Consider the following 14,616-nt stretch of genomic DNA (forward strand, 5'->3'; position numbering starts at 1 on the left):
AGTCCACCCTTTATATTTCATTGTACTATGTGGGATGTAACAGTTTATACTCTCAGATCCATTAAACATAGTGGAGGGGGCGATGTCCCCACTGTAAATATTTCATGTATGGAGGAGGGACCTTGAGAACCCCGCTCACCTTGCTGGCGGCGTCCCTGGCCTGTGAGATCAGTTGCCGGATACGCTTAATGCTATCGGAGATGTTGTTGTTCTGTCCCTGTTGGTCCAGTTTATTCAGCTTGTCCAGAAGTAGAGGAATGGTGTTTTCCAGGTTAGACACTTAAAGAGACAGAGAGAAACATAAAATTGTGACCTAAGGGCACCGCATCTGGCACACAGGGCTTGGCCTGACACTGTTGGGGGCTTTAGGTAAGTTGTCCACTAGAGCCAGGAGACCCCTTTACCCTGTACTGTGTACACTCTGATGCCCACTGACTCACCGGTGGTATTGGCCTCCTCTACAGCCTTGTTCACATCTTCGTTCTTCATGGTTCCATATTTATCTTTCCATTCATCGAGGTTCTTCTTGATACCGTTCAGTGCGGTCTGCACCATGGAGGCCGTATTGTTGGCTTTGGTGGCTTTAACTTTGGCTTCTGCTATTTGATTGGTAACATTATCTAAAGGACATCAAAGACCTGGTTAATATACTATACAATCAAAGTATCATATCTATATATCCATCTTTTATATCTACCCATCCATCCCTCGTATCCATGCATCACTCATACCTATATATCCATCTTTCATATCTATCCGTCCCTCATATCCAACCATCTCATATCTTTCTGTACAGTCATTCATTAATTATACTCTTCCACCCATTCATCCAACCATCTATCCATCCTTCTCTCATATTAGCCCGTCCATCCATTCTTCATACACATTTATCCATCTCATTTCTCATGTCCATCCATTATTCACATCTGTTCATAAATCCATCCATCTCTTATACTTATTCATCCCTCATATTTGTCTATCAATCATCCATCATACCGATAAATTTATCCACGTCTCTTGTTGGTTCGTCTCTCATATCCATCTGTCTCTGATATCCATCTATCCTTCTCACATACCCATCCATCTAATTTCTCATATCCATCATCCATCTGTCTAGCTCTCATATCCGCCCATCCATCTCTTAAATGTGTCTATCTCTAATGTCCATCTATGATTCTCTCATGCTCATCTATCCCTCATATTCGTCCTCCAATCCATCCATCCATCTCATACCCATCCATCCATCTTACACCTATCCACCCATCCCTCATATCCATCTTATACCCACCCATCCATCTCTCATACCCATTCATCCCTCATATTTGCCTAGCAATCATCCATCACTCTCATATCAATCCGTCCCTCACATCCATCTATCCTTCTCACATACCCATCCACCTAATTTCTCATATCTATCATCAATAGGTCCATCCCTTATATCCACCAATCAATTATCCATCCATCCATCCATCCATCCATCTCTCATATCCATCGATCTACCTTATATTCAACCATTCCTCTGTCATATCTAATATCCATCTCTCTACCTACATAGTTATTGAAAAAAACCTTGTCCATCAACTTCATCCAAAGGCAGGGCAAGGACGTGGATGAAGGGAAGGGGTACGGGAACTTTAGAAATCTGTTTCCTCCTACTCTCCACAGGAAGGCAAGAACCCTGAAAGGCCGGACCCAATCTACACTAGAAAGGGAACATCTCCCCCCTGATCTTGGGTGTCAATCAGAAAGGGCCATCAATCCTACAAGAATCCTAAAATGTACATAACAATCCTACATATCTACAGACGCAGGACTGTAATTTTGGGTTAAGGAACTGTCCGCAGGCCGGGTCCACACGGGGCAGATTTGCTGCGGGATGTCTGCAGCGGACCAACAGCAGACAGTCAGCCTCAAAACCCGCACCACCACTGTTGGTGCGTAAATGCTGGGGAGTTTGCAGTGGATACTCCATGGTGGATGTCCCGCAGCATTTCCACCCCCTGTAAACACACCCTTAGGTTGGGGCAGATTTGCCGCGTGCGGATTTTGACTGTTTTGGATTCGGAAATGCTGCAGAATTTGCTGCGGATTTCCCGCTGCGGTTGCTCCTCAGCATTCCCATGCTGTGTAAACATACCCTAAAGGAGTTTTCAATGTTTTTTGGTCCTCACCAAAAGATCCTATGTATGAATGTACCCTAGCAGTTGTCCCTCTGTGTCCCTATCTGACCCCCTCCCTAAGTAATGATGGCCCTTGTTTTTTTCATATTTTTGACAATTTTTTTTAAATTTTGATTTAACCCCTTTCCCGCCTGACTTCCTAGCAAAAGTACTGACGGTGCACTATCCTGTACCATGAAGTTCTAAGCGCCGCTCCTGTGATCAGCGCGGCGCTGCAGCAGGATGCATGGACGGCAGTATGTGCACCACGACTCCTCCTTCCTTCTCCTCTACCCCTGCAGTCAGGGGAGGTGGAATCTGGGTGCACACACTGCCGTCAGTGCAACCCGCAGCGGCAGCGTACAGATCACATGAGCGGCGCTTAGGTGTTCAAAGTACCGGGGTGGTGTGCTGTCAGTGATCCCCAGCCTAGGAGCCGTTGGGAATCACTGTATTATGGTAAAGAAGTCTCGTCACCTCTGGCGATTGGAACTGTTTTTTTTTTCTACAGACGAGCAGAGCGCCAGTCTTCTTGGGTGGTCTTACACGGACTGATGTTCATTAATATACTTATATCTCTCTATCTCTACATTGTGTATCTGTATATATACAGCCATACGTATATTATTCCATAAAAGGCCACTTTGGCGCTTCCACGTGGCGTCTCGGGACAGCGTCATGTGACCTATTTGCTGCGCTCTGCCGCTCCCTATTAGCTGTATTTGGGGGGATTCGGTTGTGATGGAAACGCCTCGGTGCTTTTTACCTTGCGTCGTGCTGATTTGGTCTATGACAAAGCTCAGCTCCGACTGAAGGCTTTCTTTCTTTGTTTTGCCATCCTGAAGCTTCTTCTTCGCTTCCTGCAGCTTCTTCAAGACATCTGTGGAGAGAGGAGGTCAACAAGTCTCTCCAGGACTCCGAATGACACAATCCGCTAAAACAAGTTATTTGAAATCCCCTGTATGTGTGAAATTGGCCCAGAACGAGCCTATTATCACCAGCTCCGCCATCTGCAGAGAGCAACTTATTGTAGAAGCAGCAGACGTGACCTCGGCGCCGACTAGAGGAACAGCGTGGGGTCCGAGGATGAAGGAACCTCTCTTACAATTCTAATCCTTTCCAATGAATGCCTCTGGGTGGAGCTGCATTAAGTTTTAGGCTCTGAGGGTAATGTGAGGCAATATAGGGGTCATGTCCTGAATCTCCTGCTTTTGTACATCAGCGACATATATATATATATATATATATATATATATATATATATATATATAGTCACAGTAATGTCACTGAAGCGGCCTACAGCAGTAACCAATAGGAATGCAAAGGCTACAGTCATAGTCAGGTCCAGGGGGCCTTAGAGGCCTGGAAAAGGACAACATTTGGGCAGCATATCCTAATAATTGCACATTAGAGTAGATATGATAGACATAACAACCTGACTGTGCAAGTGAAAGCGTCTATCAGGGGCGTAGCTAAAGGCTCAAGGGCCCAACTGCAAAACTCATCTTGGGCCTCCCACCCCACCTTACCGCACTTGATGACTACTGGCTGGGGTCGGCTTTGAGCTTTCTGCAGCATCACTGGGTCTCTTAGGAGGCCGACCCATGAGACAATAGCAAGAAGGGATGGTGCTAAAGTCTGAAAAGATTAGGGGTGTGAGCTCCAAAACTCAGCACTCCCCTCCACCGGTAAAGAATACATGTACATACACATCACATCCATATCTATCATGATAGATACCAGCATGCTCTATATCACTATATATAGGATGTATAATCTTATACCAGCTATACATATATAATTATATACAGGAGATCCCCAGGTTATACCAGCATGCTCCATATTACTATATACAGGAGATGTATAACTTATAGCACCTGTACATATATAATTATATACAGGAGATCCCCAGGTTATACCAGCATGGTCTATATCAATAGATACAGGGAGATGTATAACTTATATACAGAAGATACCCAGGTTATACCAGCATGCTCCATGTCACTATATACAGGAGATGTATAACTTATACCAGCTATACATATATAATTATATACAGAAGATACCCAGGTTATACCAGCATGGTCGATATCACTATATACAGGAGATGTATAACTTATACCAGCTGGACATATATAATTATATACAGGAGATACCCAGGTTATACCAGCATGCTGCATATCACTATATACAGGAGATGTATAACTTATACCACCTGTACATATATAATTATATACAGGAGATACCCAGGTTATACCAGCATGCTGCATATCACTATATACAGGAGATGTATAACTTATACCAGCTGGACATATATAATTATATACAGGAGATACCCAGGTTATACCAGCATGGTCCATATCACTATATACAGGGTGATGTATAGCTTATAGCAGCTGTACATATATAATTATATACAGGAGATCCCCAGGTTATACCGGCATGCTCCATGTCACTATATACAGGAGATGTATAACTTATACGAGCTGTCCATATATAATTATATACAGGAGATACCCAGGTTATACCAGCATGGTCCATGTCGCTATATACAGGAGATGTATAATTTATACGAGCTGTCCATATATAATTATATACAGGAGCTACCCAGGTTATACCAGCATGGTCCATGTCGCTATATACAGGAGATGTATAACTTATACCAGCTGTACATATATACTTATATACAGGAGATACCCAGGTTATACCAGCATGGTCCATGTCGCTATATACAAGAGATGTATAACTTATAGCACCTGTACATATATAATTATATACAGGAGATCCCCAGGTTATACCAGCATGGTCCATATCTCTATATACAGGAGATGTATAACTTATACCAGCTGTACATATATAATTATATACAGGAGATACCCAGGTTATACCATGCTCCATATCACTATATACAGGAGATGTATAACTTATACCAGTAGTACATATACAATTATATACAGAATTTACCCAGGTTACAACAGCATGCTCCATATCACCCCCCATGCACTGCACCTTTGGTCTGTTATCTGCACAGAGGTTATCACATCTTTCGGTTCTTGGTATTACGCTGCTGCTAGGTGCCCAACATCTCCAACAGCTCACTGTGCACTGAGAACAAGCTGCAAGAGGTCCAGAACCAGAAGATGTGATAACAGACAAGCAGATAACAGACTGGAGTTGTGGTGCGAGGGACTCATGGGTGCCGCGCTACAGTGGCAAGGGGAGCCTCGGGCCTCGCTGGCTTAGGGGCTGTGTCGCAACTAAGACCCCCTGCGACCACTATAGCTACGTCTCTGGCGTCTATACAACATTGTGGGGTCCCAGCACAGATTGTGCCCCAGGGCCCCAATGCTTCAAGCTGAGCCCTAAGAGTGAATAAAGCCTGAAGAAATCCTTTTGAACTCACCTCCATTTAAATCGTTCTGCGCAGTCTTGGCCGCACCCTCCAACTTTGTGCTGTTGTTATGCAATTCTCTCCCTTTTTTTCCGAGCTCCTCTGATAGGATATTCTGTTGAGATATTGAGGGGTCAACATTTCTTTGTTGTAATATCCCTCCAAAACAGAGGGGGCACTGTTCCGTAATGCTCACTTTGCACTCGCTAACTATGCAACTTTTGGTCTTTCCCATATAGTCTTAGATTTCCTATAGAAGGAAGGGCCCCATCAATTTGCATAGTTATAAGGGGTTGCAGGGGTCACAGTTGTAATTGGGTCCCTTTGCCAAGGGGGGCCAAATGGCCACCCTCGCCACAATGGTAGCCAATGGTTGCCCTTCCTGACCTCGCCATGAAGCTCTGATCACTGATTAGCCTTTATTTCCTTCCAGATAATACAGGTAACTCCTTTTTGTGTCTCTTGGCTCTTAAATTATTGTCTGAGGGGTCAGACATGTGGGAGGAAGAGTCGATGGCGCTTTACACGCTGCGCGATCCACCAGGGGGCAGCGGCAACGTGAGAAGGAAGGAAATAAAGCGCATTCAGTGATCAGCGTCACAAACGGAGTCTTATAAAATTGTGGGGGCAAATAGAGCGGGCTTATTAGGATGTGGGGGTTTAAAAGTAGGACACTATTACTGTGGGGCATTAAGGGGGCATTATTTCTTGTAGTGGGCACTATAGGGGATTTATTACTGTTGGGGGGGCACTATTCGTTTATGGTGCTCAGAAGGAAGTACTGTATGGGACACAAAATGAGGCACTATTACTATGGGGGCACTAAGAGAGGCATTGAAGACATGGGTAGTATGCAGAGTATGTGCAGAAAACAGTCATGGGTCGAAGAAACTCTCATGGCTGTCTGGACTGAGATACAGAAAAGGGAAAATCAACTACTCCAATCGGAGATGTCACTTGTGATCACTGGAGGTAACCACACTGTAATCACTATCACTGTGTAGAGCTGATATCTCACTATTATGAGGTTACTGCCTTATATAGAGGTATACTAGAGCTGAGCCACTGTATCTAAGCCCATGAAAGGTGTTATAAGGGGTGTCACATAGACATGCCATATACATCATTTATTTTTCAGAGATTTGACAGTGCAACATACCTTGTCTTGTGCCCTAATTTTTCAAGACTCCAGCATTGGCCTTGACTGCTAGAGCCATACCAATGGGACACTTAAAAGACCTAGCTTTGCAGTTCCAGATGGACCACAACAGGCAGCCATGAAGAATAGTTGTGCAGAAGAAGTGAGCCTGGGAGGTAGACCAAGCTGAACCTTTGCACCAGGGCTCATGAGTCTACGCCCCTGGACCCACCTTATGTGTCTCTCCAGCCGCTCGACTGGCATCCTTTGCAGCTTTGTCAGCCTGCCTTATGGCATCAATGATGCTAGAGTAAGCATTGGAGGCATTTATGGCTTTCTGGATAAACTCATCTTGATTGGAGTCTCCGATGGCACTAAAAGAAATGGTAAAATTGTGAATGATGTTTCACATAAAGGTGGAATACTCCATAAACAGTCATAAGGAAGATTGTCTCACATGACCAAGTTCTTTGTCACTTGAGTTAGGAGTCTCGCATGCTCCTCGGCCTGTTCCACGATGGATAGCTTGTTGCTCGCTGGGGAGAACTTCTGCACCTTATCCATAATTGAGGCCTTGGATCCGTCCAGTTGAGCAGCCATCCGCTCATACTCCTGAAGACATCATAATTCAATGACTTGAGTCCTGGGAGACATTTGATCGGGTGCTGCCCCCTTTAGTGTCTTTCTTACCTCTTTCATTTCATCTAGCATCTGTGAGATGTTGGAGACCTGGGCTATAGCATCTTCTCCCATCGTGAGCGCGTCCACCAGCTCTTTGTGTTGTGCATTCAAGTCATTGATCTTAAGCTGCAAAGATAAAGTGAAGACAGTCTAGCAAATAGTAGATGACAACGTCAAAGGGAACCATTGGGGGTCTCATCTTATACCTTGTTCTCCTCCAGGTTATTGTAGTTCTGGTTGTTGAGCTCCTCAGTCTCTCTGGTTTTGCTCAATGCCTCATTCATGGCGTCCCGTAAATCCATCACATTCGAACTGTAGTTTTCTAGTCTCTTCTTGACCTCATGTAGTAGGCCTTGATTGGTCGTGAGACTGGAGAGAAGCTCAGCTTTTACCCGATCCAGCACTAAGAAGAACTGCACAATTACGGCAACATACTGCACACATGGTTCTCCTACCAATACCCCAGAGAAGCTTGGTGTGGCACTGAATAACCTAGGGTTGGCATCTTTGGGGAAGCTCTTCCAGTGCAAAAGCTACTTACATTTCTTGCCTTCTTCATGCTCCTTCCCTGCCAGGTCTTTAGCATATCCGAAGTCTCTATCTCTCATCTCCCTAAGTGTTTTCTCCACATCAGTCATGATCTGTCTGAACTCCTCAGTGGATGTGACATTACTAGTGTTGGAGGAGCCAATCTTGCTCAGCTGTTGGATCAGTCCTAATAAACAGACAGCATTTAGGATCCTGAGATGTCTGGAAGTCCACCTACATTTATGTACCCTATAAAGTAATTCTGTTCAGGATCCTCATTGTTTGGCCAGTGAAGAGCAGTTATAAAGAGAGTCTCTCACTCTGGAGGACCCGTCCTCTATTACACAGGCAACCCATAAGAATGGACACTGTGTAATGCTTCATTTCTCCTGTGGTGGCACTGCAGCAAAATTAAAGCACTTTTACACGGGCTGATCGTTCGGATCCCAGATTCTAGTTTAGTGTAAATGTAGTCAATGACTGAACGACAGACGATAATTTGTTTGTCATTCAGTTTATGCATACATATGTGTAAACAGGTAGCTAATCATCTATGAATGACTGCCTGTTTACTGTAAATGGAGGTGGGCAGGTCGGAATGATCCCGGGCCGCTCTGCTTCCATTTACTGACCAATGATATTTTTTCTCCACTGGACAACTCCTTTAAAGCGTACTTGTACTCTCACTTCGAAGCGCTTCTGCTCCGTTGGTTGTTTATGGCTCCTTCCTGCAGCTCAAGGCGGCCCTGTATAGCGTTTATATAGAACTATATGGGGCCATCTTCAGTTGCCAGAAGGAGCTGAAAACAGCTGACAGAGCATCAGCGCTCTGAAGTGAGAGTGCAGCCTATTAGCCTTTAGCCTATTAAGGACACTGACCTTTTTTTTTAAATTTTCAGTTTAATTTTTTAAAATTATTTTCTGCTGCCAGAACTTTTAGTTTCCCATCAGCACAGTTGTGCGGGGACTCGTTTTGTGCAGAATATCCTATAGTTTCTATTGGCACTATTTTGGAGTACATACAACTTTTTGATCGCTTGTTTATTACAGTTTTCCTTGGAGACGGAGTCACAAAAGAAGCGCCATGCGGGGTAAATAATGCATGACTTTCATGGATCGGGCTTTTACAGACGTAGCGATACCAAATATGTTTTGGTCTTTTATTATTTAGATTCTTTTATTATAAATATGCCAAAGTTTTTTGTTTTTTTTTACTTTTATTACCTTTTATTTTCTTTTAATAATTAATAAAACTTTTTACATTTTCTTTTTTAAGCCCCCATAGGGGACAAGAACTTGCAATGGTTTGATCGCCCCTGCAGTATGATGTAATATCATAGTATTACATTATACTGCAATCTGGCAGGCAATCTTTTAAGCCACACCACAGGCATGGCTTGATAGGCAGCCTGCCATGGCAGCTCTGGGGGCATTTAAATGCGGCTGTCAGAATTGAAAGGATTACCAGCTCCGATTAGCGGGCGGGTGTAAGAAACTGCCGCCACCCATATTGTTTGGAGCGGGATCGACCCCTGATCCCCCTCCATAAATACCCCGAACCTCCATGATTGACAATGCTGAATACATGACAATACACCGACAAAAGATGCCCCAATGGCAATAAAAATAAACATGGGTAAAAATAACAGAAAGAAGTAACAAAAGCTATTCTCACCCAGTGACACATTGTATAGAGACTGCACTTGGTTCAGCAGGTCTGCTGCGTTCTGGCTCGTCTCCCTGGTCGCTTTCTGCGCATTCACTGCCATTCTGTTGGTTGAATTCACCTGGAGAAAGCACAGCTCGGATGAGTTTCCCTGCATCCATCCTAGAGGCTATATCCGGCATATGCAGCCCTAATTCTAGGTCAATTAATAAGTCGGTAATTATCTGGTTGTTGCTCTATAAGTTTGCACATTGTTGGTGCGCCCCCTTGTGGTTAGAACTGGAAGGTACCCCACTCACCTTCTCCTGCAGTGCATCGAAGTCTTGAGCAAGACTAAAGCTATCATCTTCCAAATCATCAGCTTTATCTTTAATCCCATTAATGAGACTCTGATACTGGAGCCACAGATCCTAGAAGGACACAACCGTAAGTATTCGCCGTTGCGTAATGCAACCAATCAGAGCAGCATACATTCCCGGCTTACCGTTAAGTTTGCAATGGAGGCATTGAGGCCACCTAGACGAGTCCAAGCAATCGAACTGATACTCAAGTTGGTAAGCTGGTCCCTGATGCTGGGAATAAAATCCGCCATACGTTGCAGGTCCTCCAGCAGAGTCACCACACAACTATCACAAGCTGCAGGAACACAAACCAATACTTGATCAATGCAAGAAGAGGAACCTGAGGGGCCCTTAGTGTACACTGCAAATGTGAAAACGGTTCTCCAATATTGTAACCCCATTTACACGGGACGACTGTCAGGCAAACGATGCCCAACCCTCGTCCACACATCTACTCGATCCCGTGCTGTTGCACAAAAGCAAATATCGTTGGCTCACAGCGGAGTGGCTGGAGGAGATTTCACTCCTCACTCTCCCCCGCTCCTCTCCATTGCCTTAACATAGCAGCTGTTCAGTACTGAACGGCCGCTGTTTATACTGAAGATCATTGTTCAGGATTGTATGCAGCCTAAATGATGAACAATGATCGTTCAGTGTAAACAGCAGCCGGTCAGTACTGAATGGCCGCTGCGTTAAGGCAATAGAGAGAAACGGGGGAGCGCGAGGAGAGAAATCTCCTCCCGCCGCCCCCCTGTAAGCCAATAATACTCGCTCCTGTGCAATAACACAGGAGCGAGTACATGCGAGAGCGAGTATCAGGCATTGTTTGCCTGACAGACGTCCTGTGTAAATGGGGCTTTACTTCAAGGCTGTTTGATTGAAGTCAGAGCCCTAAAGCCTGAGGCTGCACTACTGATAACACTTCCTGTTTTGATTTAGATGAGATACAATCTTGTCATGAAGACTTTGTAAAGATTCAAATCTCCAAATACATTGATGTCAAAGCCAGATGGGATGAAGATATGGTTGCATTTGGTGATTTGGATCCACAAAAGCTCTCAATGCCAATATTGCACCATTCAGTAGTGCAGCCTTAAAGCCCATTTAGACACAACGATCATCACTCAAAAATTGCTCAAAAGACATCTTTTGAGCAATAATCGTTGTGTCTAAATGTGCCCATCTTTCAGTTTTATGCCAAACGACGTTTTTCTGTTCTGCTTGAAAACCATTGTTTGGCAGAAAAGCTGGTAAGCAAGACTGCAAGCTGTGCCTGCTGTCCATGGTGCTGAATTCTGCAGGGGCAGCTAGAGATTACATTGTTTTCTCTTAGCAGCCCATGGCTGAAGAATGGAGCTAATTACAGAGCTCAGACCTCCTGCTGAGTTCTGCAACAGCTCCCAGAAGCTCATTTACATGCAAATGAAGCTGATAAAGTACTAATAGCAATTAGTGCCTATTAATACTTTATGCAAAACGGTTGCTGATCTTTCAATCCTTTGAAAGATTATCTGTGTGTGTAAATGGGCCTTTAGGCTTTGGACCTGTAACTTTAAATAGTCATATCTCTGGCTAGAAGAAAGATATTGTAAAGCTGTTTTCACGTTTTTTTTTACTTTATACGCAAAGGCACTATTTCTGGTTCAACAAAAGGATCGTTGAGTTTAAAGAAATAGTTTGTGTAGTATGTAGATTGTAGGCTCTATGAAAACTAAGGTATCAGACTTGGGGGTCTATGAAGCTCTTTGAAGCAGGCATGTACCATGTTCAAACCAACACATATGTAGGCTCTAAGACCAATGAGATATAACCTGGGCTTGTTAGGGAGGATGAACAATGACCATCCATATGGTTCGATAACAAGTGTCACCCAACAGCAAGTGCCCAATGAAACAATCAGAGTTCAAAAAAGCCCACCAGGGATCACATGGTATATATTGTTCTTCTGGACATCCCTATTCTATATAGAAGAGTACAAAGCAGATAATACTCACGCTCGCACTTCATCACTTCCTGCCCATGGCTGACCGGTACCTCGTATGGGCGGCTACAGGTATCACATTGCTTCCCGGTCAGCCCGTCGCTGCACTTACACTCCCCAGTCCGCGGATCACATGAGCCTCCTTTACAATGACATTCTAAGGAAGGACAGAAAATGAATGGTTTCTAGATACTGACCAACACAAATCTGCAACACTACAACGCCCAGCATGCTCTGACAACCGCAGTAAGTTTTACAACAGCTAGGGAGCCACCGGTCTAGAACAACTCTTACTTGTGCAGCCGTTAGAACCAAAGCTCCAATATCCAGGGGCGCATTGTTGGCAGCGGGAACCCGTTACACCGGGGAGGCAATGACATTGCCCAGTTTGGGGATCGCAAGTAGAACTAGTCGAGCCTCCACCGCAGCTACATCTCTGACACCCTGAGCAACCATCAAATCCAAAATAGCCCTCCTAGAAGTGATACATAGAAAGTAAGGGATTGTAACATCCACCTTTCACACTCCAGAGCTGCACTCCCAATCCTGTAGACTCCGGAGCTGAAATCTCTTATTGTACAGTGTCTGCACAGAGCTTGCTCTGCTGATCTGCATTCTCCTTGCATTGTCTTACTGCGGTGTGGGAACTCAGCTAAACTTGTTGATGGTTTCCAAAAAAAACAACCAGCAGAATTGTGAATGCAGCTCTGGAGTATAATACAGCCTGTTCAGTACAAGATAAGTAACACAATGTATAGCACTCGACAGTAGACAACTGTTGATGGTTGCTACTCATCTCCGGTGTATTACCTCACAGCGGTTACAAGTTGGGCCCATCACTCCAGCTTTGCACTGGCATCTGCCGGTTCTAGGCTCACACGTGTCCGTTCCACAAGGAGAACAATTGCAACCTACAGAATATAAAACGGTATACTTTTGGGGGGTTTTTTGCACATGGGCGCCTCATACCACTAAATGCCTGTATGGTGGCATCCGCTGGTCCAAACTCCGAACATATACCTGTAAATGCACCCAAAACGCTCTTTATAGTGTACTTACTGGTGCAGTTCTTGGCGATTATCGCGTCTCCGTAGAAGCCCGGTGCACACACCTCGCAGTGCGGCCCGGCAGTGTTGAACATGCAGCCAGAACACGTCCCAAATAGAGGGTGGCACTCGCTAAACAGCATGTTAGAGTCTGTGTTCCCGTTACAATTACAGGGCAAACAGGAGCTTCCAATGACCATAGGATTCCCGTAGTAACCAGGGGCGCAGCTGATAAGGGGATATATAAAAAAGAACACGAAAATCAACATAAAAATACTAATTTCTTCCATGTTTTGAGCTATTTATCTTTTCATCTTTAGCACAAATCTTGTTTCCAATTTTTGGGATCCTTGCTTGCAGTCAGTGAATGGAAACATTTTTGTTTCCATTTTCAGGCTGATAATGTGCTGCTCATGCAGAAGCATGGCTTGTTACATTGTATCAGAGCTCTTACCTATAACAAGCCCTACTGCTGGGCGAGGAACACAAGATTGGAATAGGTTTTCAGCAACTGAATGTACACCGAGATGCCAAAAGTCATGGGACAGGAACTAATATCATGTACGACCCCCTCTAGTCTGGTGGAGTGCAGCAACTTGATGTGGTAGTGATTCCACAAGTGGATGGAAGACGTCTGGAGGGATGTTGAGCCGTCTGGATGCCCCCACAGCTCCGTGGTATTTGTAGGTACAGGATCTCAGATGTGAATGGACCTCTCCATCACATCCCATAAATGCTTGACTGGGCTCATGTGGGGCAAATTAAACAGTGCCTACATATAGGAGCTCTCCAGAATGCTCTTTAATCCAGTTCTGGACAACTTGGGCCTGATGGCACAGTGCATTATCCTGCGGGAATATCCCTTCATTGCAAATGGGCTCTGATTAATTAAGTGTTTAGGTAGATCAGTAGACCCAACCCATGCCATGAGACCACCCCCCACAGCAGTATGGGACCACCAGCGGTCTGCACAGTGCCTTTTCGACAACTGGGGTCCAGCCTGAGACTATTGGTACCATGACTCATCGGACCATGCCACATGTTGGCAGTCCTCTAGAGTCCAGTAATAACCTCAGATGCCCACAGGCAATTCTAGCCAGATGCCAGGTCGCCATCATTAACCAGTTGTAGTCGGCCCCTGTGCTGTGCACTGTGGGTGGTAATGCCTTCTATGATGTATTCTCACACATGACAGTGTGAATTGAGGAATGCTAAATGTCCGCACAACTTCAGAAATTAATGTGCCATCCAGAGACATAACTTGAAGCTCCTGGGCCCCGATGCAAAACCTGTAACAGGGCCCCCAACTATAGTGCTTTATTCATAGTACTGGGCTCCCTATATGGAGAAGAGAGGCCTTATGGGCCCCCTAAGGCTCCTGGGCCCGGGTGCAACCGCATCCCCTGCATCCTCTATAGTTACTCCTCTGGCGCCATCATACCTCGTTCCGAATTCATGTCGCCTTGCCATGAGCCCGCTGGCTGGTGTTCAACCTAACAACTTATACAAGTGCGGCCGTTCCTAAGCCGTCCCCCGTGGTATTGCGGCTTCATCATCACTTTACATACTGCTATCCCAGGACTTTTGGCATGTCAATGTAAGATGTTTGACCGCATGCGGAGATCTTGAAAATGGTGGCAAAATAACTCACAAAGTATATTAAAGAGTTTGATAACTTCTTATTT

At 44.8% G+C, this 14,616-nt stretch overlaps 1 protein-coding gene across 1 annotated transcript in view; it reads right to left on the bottom strand.

Moving 5' to 3' along the window:
• The window catches only part of LAMA5 (laminin subunit alpha 5), a 146,020-nt gene that overhangs the window by 25,724 nt on the left and 105,680 nt on the right, over positions 1-14,616 (bottom strand). The window contains exons 45-60 of the mRNA XM_066586920.1: positions 12,945-13,159; positions 12,696-12,796; positions 12,180-12,360; positions 11,899-12,042; positions 10,048-10,199; positions 9,863-9,973; positions 9,573-9,684; positions 7,911-8,084; positions 7,576-7,772; positions 7,379-7,495; positions 7,146-7,300; positions 6,921-7,062; positions 5,563-5,665; positions 2,926-3,039; positions 441-620; positions 140-279 (exon numbers count right to left, since the gene is read on the bottom strand). Coding sequence (XP_066443017.1) covers positions 140-279; positions 441-620; positions 2,926-3,039; positions 5,563-5,665; positions 6,921-7,062; positions 7,146-7,300; positions 7,379-7,495; positions 7,576-7,772; positions 7,911-8,084; positions 9,573-9,684; positions 9,863-9,973; positions 10,048-10,199; positions 11,899-12,042; positions 12,180-12,360; positions 12,696-12,796; positions 12,945-13,159 — 2,338 coding nt within the window. The remainder of the gene's footprint in view (positions 1-139; positions 280-440; positions 621-2,925; positions 3,040-5,562; positions 5,666-6,920; positions 7,063-7,145; positions 7,301-7,378; positions 7,496-7,575; positions 7,773-7,910; positions 8,085-9,572; positions 9,685-9,862; positions 9,974-10,047; positions 10,200-11,898; positions 12,043-12,179; positions 12,361-12,695; positions 12,797-12,944; positions 13,160-14,616) is intronic.

The sequence above is a fragment of the Eleutherodactylus coqui genome, chromosome 13 (assembly GCF_035609145.1).
Source record: "Eleutherodactylus coqui strain aEleCoq1 chromosome 13, aEleCoq1.hap1, whole genome shotgun sequence".
NCBI classification, from domain to species: Eukaryota; Metazoa; Chordata; class Amphibia; order Anura; family Eleutherodactylidae; genus Eleutherodactylus; species Eleutherodactylus coqui.